The sequence below is a fragment of the Rhagoletis zephyria genome, unplaced genomic scaffold (assembly GCF_001687245.7).
Source record: "Rhagoletis zephyria isolate East Lansing unplaced genomic scaffold, Rhagoletis_zephyria_1.1 Rzeph_scaffold_06693, whole genome shotgun sequence".
Lineage (NCBI taxonomy): Eukaryota > Metazoa > Arthropoda > Insecta > Diptera > Tephritidae > Rhagoletis > Rhagoletis zephyria.
The window spans coordinates 7,858-15,754 of NW_016163776.1; the positions used below are offsets into that span (position 1 = coordinate 7,858).

The 7,897-nt window shown below is 33.2% G+C and overlaps 1 protein-coding gene across 1 annotated transcript; it reads left to right on the forward strand.

Moving 5' to 3' along the window:
• Window positions 1-2,612: 2,612 nt before the first annotated feature.
• On the forward strand, window positions 2,613-2,915 carry LOC108373440 (probable basic-leucine zipper transcription factor K; the record flags this gene model as incomplete). Its single annotated transcript, XM_017629318.1, has 1 exon — window positions 2,613-2,915. A coding segment is annotated over exon 1 (303 nt), but the record flags the coding sequence as incomplete, so codon positions are not given.
• Between the last annotated feature and the right edge of the window lie 4,982 nt (window positions 2,916-7,897).

Consider the following 7,897-nt stretch of genomic DNA (forward strand, 5'->3'; position numbering starts at 1 on the left):
TGAAATAAAGGTAATTAAAGAGGAAACGATAGAGAGAGACGCAGAGACTCAATCTGGGAACTATTTTGGATTTTCGGGATTGTCGAGATTTATCGATAAATAATTATCAATTTTGCTATCGATATTTTCGATATCGTTATCGATATAATAATCGATATTTTTATCGATTTGTTACCCATTTTGTAATCGATATTTTCAACAATTTTATTAGCGACCTTTTTTTATCGATTTTGTCATAGATATTTATCGATTTTGTTATCGATATTTATCGATTTTGTTATGGATATTTATATTTTTATCGATATTTTTATCGATTTTGCTGTAGATATTTTTATCGAATTTTTCATCGATTTTACTATCGATTTTGTTATGGATATTTTTATCGATTTTTTTATCAAAATTTTTAACGATTTTGATATGGATATTTTTATCGAATTTTCCATCGAGTTTGTTATCGATATTTTTATCGGTTTTGCTATCGATATTTTATTGGATGGTACTGTCGATTTTGTTATCGACAGAGTATAAAGATAAAAAAGAAGATAAAGGAAAACAGAATAACGTAAATGTAATTAGAACGAATAGGGGTAGAGGTAGGGATCTAGATAGAAAAAAGACAAAAAATATAACCTTAAGCAAAAGCAGATGTACATATGTATGTATACATATTGGTTGTGAGACCAAATAGATATGTATGTAACGTAAGTTTGACTTCACCAGTGTGACCCAGACGCACTTACTTTTTTTTGGAGCCTTTTATTCCGCGAACATTGCGACCGGCATATGCATCGATAGGGACTTTTGGTATGTTGTATAAAAAAATGTATACAACGCTTAAATTTTCCGCTAATTTTTCTAAAGTTTGGCAACTCTACCAACTTTTGCACGTATATTTCCATAGATTCAACCCTTAAGCATTAACGCACACGAAACAACGAAATACTAAACAGTAAAAAAGGCATACTAAAAATAAACAACAATAAATTGCCGCTATTTATTTGGCAGCTGCAAACCACGTGTTGCATACACCGAACAATAATAACAACAATGCTAAAATGCGATGTAAACAAACCGGCTACACAAAACAGAGCATGCTCTCAATGTACAAAATCTCGCGCTCTTGCTCTCTTTTCGAAAGTAAGCCTGCGAGAGGCAGCCGTCGACACGGAAAAGCTTTCAGTTGGCTGCAAAGCATTTCCCGGCTGTAAAGCTGCCGGCAAAAGAATTTTCCGCTATAGCAAATCGCCGCAGCCAACGAAGTGATGAAAATTCCGCCGAAGATGTTGACCAGTCAGTGTTTGGCAAAGCGTGCGCGTGAACAGTTCGCAATTTGTAAATGCGGCGCGTGAAAATTTTGAAAAAAAACATTATTTTTAATACTTAATTCAATGGAGAAAAAAATCATTCAACGATAAATTAGTGCGTCTATAATATATAGTATTTATAGCTTTTGATTGTACTTTAGTTGGAACAAATTTCGCGGCAAGTGTTATTGTGAATATGCGGAATTGGTGAGTGAAATACGCGGAAAAAGTGTAGCAAGTGTTTAAGTAGTTTCAATACTGATGTGAATTGAAATAAATAATAGAGTTGCGTATACGCCGTGTATAAATATTGAGTAGAAGAAAATACGTAGTGACTATAAACAGTTTTTTTTTCTAGAATGCAGCTTCAGCATTGTTGTTGTTTTAGTTGGCAGCATTTAGCATCATTTCACGCGCAATTAAATCGCTGCAATTGCTGCCATCAGCGCGTTTGCCTTTGCATTGCAGGCCGGACAACCGGACAGCCGGATACCGAACAGCCAACCAAACGCTCGAACGCGCGTCGAAATTTCACGTTTAATTGATTGGAAAATCACATAATTTGGCGCACAAAATGACGCTGTTGAATTCCAGAAACTCGTATCTATTTTGTCATGCAATGGCCGCTTTCAAGTTGCAACACGTTGCTCCAGCGCGCCTATAAAAAGGTTATAAAAATCACGCGGCATTTAGTGGTTTTTGCATAGCAATTTTTTATAATAATAATTTCCTTTTTTTTACATGTTTTACCTCTACTCCTCCTGCCCTGCATTTATGTAATTGCCAATTTATCTGTACGTTTGTTTATACAACTCTCAATAAGCCATTGTTTACTCACTCATCAATTAATTAATTATTAATTTGTGCGGAAAATTCTGCGCGCCGACGTTGAGTCAACTGCACTCGCGACTGACTTCTGATTTATCTGCGTACATACTGGCACATACATACATACCTATGTATACATATATACATACATTCACCTACACATATGATCAGTGTTTATGGTTGCATGCATCGTTGCGCCCATTTAATACGAGTATGTGGCCATAAAAAGCATAAATTAAGAATACCACGCAAGTGTGTGGCAATCTGAAAAAAAAATGATAAAAATTTATATAAAAATATATTCTCACAAATAAAATCAATTTAAAATAACACAATACAATTGATAAATGAAACGCAACTTATAACAAAAAAAAACCCTTGGCCATTTATGTAAATAAATCAACCATACCTTGTTTCCTTTTTGTTTTAGTTGAGTAGTGCATCAGCCATTTTTGCGAAAAGCGTTTGTCTATATCTGCCATGGTGAATGATACCATCGACATTGCCTCGCACATTTTAGATTTTAATTTTGACTCTTCCGTGAAACAACAGCAACAACAACAACAACAACAAAAACAACAAGAAACGTTACAACGTTCCGCTAGTAATAATACACTCAGAAAAAATCAACAGAGAGTGCATCAAAAATTAGCAAAACAGGATCAACAGGATAAGCGAAATTCTGTGAATCTACAAATTCTACCCAGCAGCGCTGAGAATTTAAGCTGGACATTTTTCGATAAAGTCTCTACTTTGGACAATCAATTGCGCGGCGATGAAGAGGTAAATACACAACTCCTTTGCCAACACTGTACTGACTTCGAATATGCCCAAAGGCTTTATAATTTCATGAATGTAAAAAAAAATACCTTTTACTCATTTATTTCTAGCAAATACCGGTGTAGTGCGCTGAGCCTTAAAAGTGCTTCTGTGTTGTTACTTAATCTCGCAATATCCAAAACTCTCAGTTAATATTTTTTTGAAAGTATTTATAAAGTAGGATGCAATTTATGGAAGATACAGTATTTGCATATTTTTTTGAACAGAATCAAAAACGACAACTATTTAACTAATATTCCCTTTGAATTGAATTTTCAGGAGAAAGTCTTTGCCTACTCTCTAAATACATTTAAACAAACATTTACTAATTAGTATAGAATATATACCATGTTTATATCGACACATAAATAGCTTTAACTCAGTTCGCCGCGTTTCAAAACGGTTGCATAAACTTAGTTTAAATGCGCTTTGAAATTCAGAAGTGTATTGACTGACATTTGTTTTCAAATTAGTTTTTTATTTCTCAACTCGCACAGTGCCGCCTAAATGGGCATAAAACGAAACATTCGCGTCTGCAATGTGAACGGTTTGTTATTTTTGTAAAGGTAATTTATCCACCGCTGTGGTGTAGTCCTCCGCAGCATCTGGGTTCAAACCCTGGTCAAAGCAACATCGCAAAAAAAAAATATAGAAAAAAAGTTTTTTCTTAACAGCGGTCGTCCCTCGGCAGGCAATGGCTAACCTCCGAGTGTATTTCTGCTATGAAAAACAGCTTCTTATTAAAATACAATCTCCGTTCGGAGTCGGCGTAAAACTGTAGGTCCTTCCGCTTTGTGTGACAATATCAAGGCGCACGCCACATGTCGGAGGAGAAGCTCGGCCAAACACTAACATATTTTGTAAGCGCCAATCTATTATTATTATTATTATTATTATTATTATTATTATTATTATTATTATTATTATTATTATTAAAATCGGTTGGTTTTTTTTATAAAGCCCGTTTTAAATTTGAATTATTACTTAAATAATTTTTAATTATTGTTAGCTTTCATTTCGGTCAACCGAGCAAATTAATTATTACCTTGTTTATTTATGTGGTATTTCTTTCAAACATTTATACCTGTGTCGTTATAGCACACTTGCTGAAACCGTGTTCACAAGTAAACAAAATTTGTTATTTTTATTCGATATTTCTTAAATAATTAATTTGCGCGGTAGACCGAAATGGAAGCAAACATGAATTCAAATTTGTTATAATAATAATTCAAATTTAAACCGGGCTGCATAAAGAAAACCGGCCTTTTTTCACTTCGCGTCTAATGAGTGATGGGTTTATACCTGTTTTCTAACCGATGTGAGAAATAAAAAAGCAATTTGAAAACAAATTCAAGTCAATACACTTTCGAATTTCTGAGCGTATTGAAAGTTGGTTTATTCTTTCGTTTTGAATCACCCCAGCAAAAAACACGATTACCATAGAAACGAATGTGGAAACGAGCTAGGCGATGGGAATCGCTTACCCTTTCGCTTCAGGAAGGCCTTATTTTAACATGGGCATGTCATTGGCGGTAAGCTCTTACCCGCAGCATTACCTTCAAACGAAGGGAGAACGCATGGATAAACAGAATCCAGAGAAGCGAACAAAGAATGCCTTACAGAGAAACTAATGTAGAATGCCCAGATGAGTACATACTTATTTATATTATATCAGAAAATGTCTTAAAAGATTAAATTTAATTAAAATTTTTATAAATCAGTTTTTATACAAACATATGTATGTATTTGGGTATTTAGATTTTACTTAAAAATCGGTATGTACATACATGCATATTTAATTAAGCTTAAAATTGTACTTCCTCACTCATGTACTTCACTTCATTGACTGACTTCAACTTCGCTGCAAATTGAACAAAGCAAAACATGATTTTTATGCGAGACAAATTTCCACAGAAACTAACGGTAGGAAAAGATTTTTTCGATATTCATTCTATTTTTCAGCTGACTACGATGCAGCATTCTACGTTGCATTCCCCGAAATGAAGCAAAGAAGCGAAATAAAAAAAATATTGTAGGACATTCTACTTTGCATTCCCTGAAATGAAGCAAAGAAGCGAATTAAGAAAGAAATATTATAGGACATTCTACTTTGCATTCCCCAAAATGAAACAAAGAAGCGAAATAAATAAAATATTGTAGGACATTCTACTTTGCATTACCGACAATGCCTAAAAGAAGCGAAAAAATTCGAAGGCATTATAACGCTATGCCTTCTAGAACACGTTACCACTAAAAGCAATTACCGATTTTTTGCTGGGACAGCGAACTGGGTCAAAGCGCTTTATGTGTTGGTATAAACAAGGTATATGATAGAAATAACGAAGAAAAGCAGCAAATTTTGTTTACTTTCGAATGTGGTTCATCGAGTGCGCTATAAAGACACAGATGTAAACGCTCGAACGTAAATCGGTTTTTTATTACTGCGGTTCTTGCGTATCTATAAACATGGTAATAGAATACTTTATATGCTTTGTAAATCGAACATTTCTCTGAAAATTTCACTTTAAAAGTTGTTTAAAATCTATTTTATGTTTCATGGATATATGTACTATTTAGTTAGAGGGAGTAATAACACAAAAATATTTTGCAGGCGCAACGCAGCAAGCCGGACATTTGATAATACATTTGTAATTAATTCTTTCTTCATTAAAATTTTTTCAAATTTCCGCTTTTGAATAGGTTGTAACCTTTGGAAACCTAGATAAATCTTCCTCAAATACTGATTCATTCAGTACCATTCTTGGGATATTCCATTTAATAAGTTTTTATGATTTAGATAAGTGGTTTAGGCGCATATGCAAAAATTTCCTTCATTTAATTTATGAAATTTTTGAACATGCATTTCTCAATTGCCGCATAATAAAACATTCTTAAGTTACTATTTGATGGCACTTCAAAGGATGCTCGGCTTAGTCTGACGTATCCTCCCGAAAATGCTTCCGGAGTCTTTTGCGGACTTTGCATGGCTTACAACCACACATAGTTGATAGATAGTGATAACCATTGGCCCCAGTGCATACACACCATTTTATGTTCGAATAAATATTTTTTTTGTTTTTATACATATGTACATGCAAATATACTGGTCTCCCCACTCACTGAGTTATTCTTGGTTCAAAACGCAATTGAAAATACATAATTTTAAATCAAAGATTTCTCAAGTGCCTTTCGTTTGACACCCATATTTTAGTAATATTTGGATTACCTAGTCAATTTAATTGAATAAAATTTTTCCAATAGGTGGCAACCCGCCTCAAAAATATTTTCGACAGTAAACTTTCTTGGTGACCGCTGTGGTTAAGTTATTATCAACGCGCTATCATTTAGCAGGGCCTGGCTTGGAGCACAGTTTCTGACCTTAGAACAAACTAAAAAAAATTCTTTAAACCAGTTAAACGATCTTGGAGTTTTTGCCTGTAGAACAAACGAACTTAACATTTTTATAGATGTAAATAAATATAATGTCCTTTCCATTCCAATATAATTTGTATAATAACCTTCTCAGTGTACTTCCCTTAACCCCTTAAAATTTCGTTAAAATCAGTTGTAACACCATTTTTATTCATTTAAGGAATAAAAACCAAATTAATATTGCGGCACTTTCCGCAGAGCAAAGTAAATTTTAATGTATCAGGGCCTAGTTTCAAGCCCAAATTCCGGCTAGCATAAAAACCAAACCAAAGAAAACAAGTAGAAGTGTCCGATATAGGCAAATCCGAGAACTAGTCAACCCAAAAACCGATAAAAACAAAATATAAAAAAAAATATATATAAAATAAAAAAGCATAGTGTAATATTTACCAAATTAATCTTTCTTTTCACAATTACCTGAGAAGTCAGATTTGCTCCTCCTACTTCTTGAATGTAAATAAATATATCTCATAATAGCCTTAGTTTTATGCACTATATCTTTTAATAAAATGACAGAATATCAGTTTAAAAAATTTATTTTCTAAATTACTAAATGAGTAACCCCGAACGTTGAATTATGAATTTTCACAGTGTTAAAAAATAGTTGGTTGTTTCACGTCCTCTAAACATGTACATATTTAAGCTTTAAAAGTTTACGACATAAAACCGTACGACGCCGTTGTGAATACCCCAAATATAATTATTTTATATACATACGATCCCAATTTTATAATATGAAATCCACTCTACCAAAACCATAAATTAGAAACACCGCACAGTGTACGATTTGGGAGTGTCGATGGACAAAATCGTAAATCTCTCTATAGGAATAAAATGGAAAAATATGCTTTCGAAAACTTCCATAAATGGCCTACAAGGGTAAAATAGGCCATTATATAATCATTTTGTAAAACCCCAAAAAGTTTGGATGAAAAATGAACCTTCAAAAAAATAAATAATTCATACCTTGCTGGCTAGCTCCAGCAAGAAAAATTTAATTTTGGTTCTTTTAGATTTTCAACCGACAAATTCGAATTTCCTGATAAAGTTAACTAAAAAATCTTTTAGGACCAAATTCACAGTGCGTAGTTAACCACCAATAAGAGTTTCACTATTGATTTTCATATTCACAATGCTCAGTTAACAAAAGTTTAAACCAGCATGTCCCCATAGTTAAACCCTTGCGTAATTAAATTTATTTTTGTGGTACGAATTTCAAATTTGAATAGAAAAGTATTGCTTTTGAAAATTTGTACATTCTCAGGCGATAAATTCAAAGTTAATCTCTTGTTGGTGATTAAGTTAACAATCGTTTAATTAAGCACTGTGAATCCGGCCCTTAGATGCTGGTTGAAGCTAGCCAGCAAATTATAAATGTCGGGATGGCCGTTTTATGAGACAAGCAAAACACATGTACTCACAACGCTGAAGTTGTACTGAGTAAAATTAGGTTTATTTAAGTAATTTAGTTTTAGAAAATAGGAAAAGTAATTTAATTGATTGATAAGCAAATA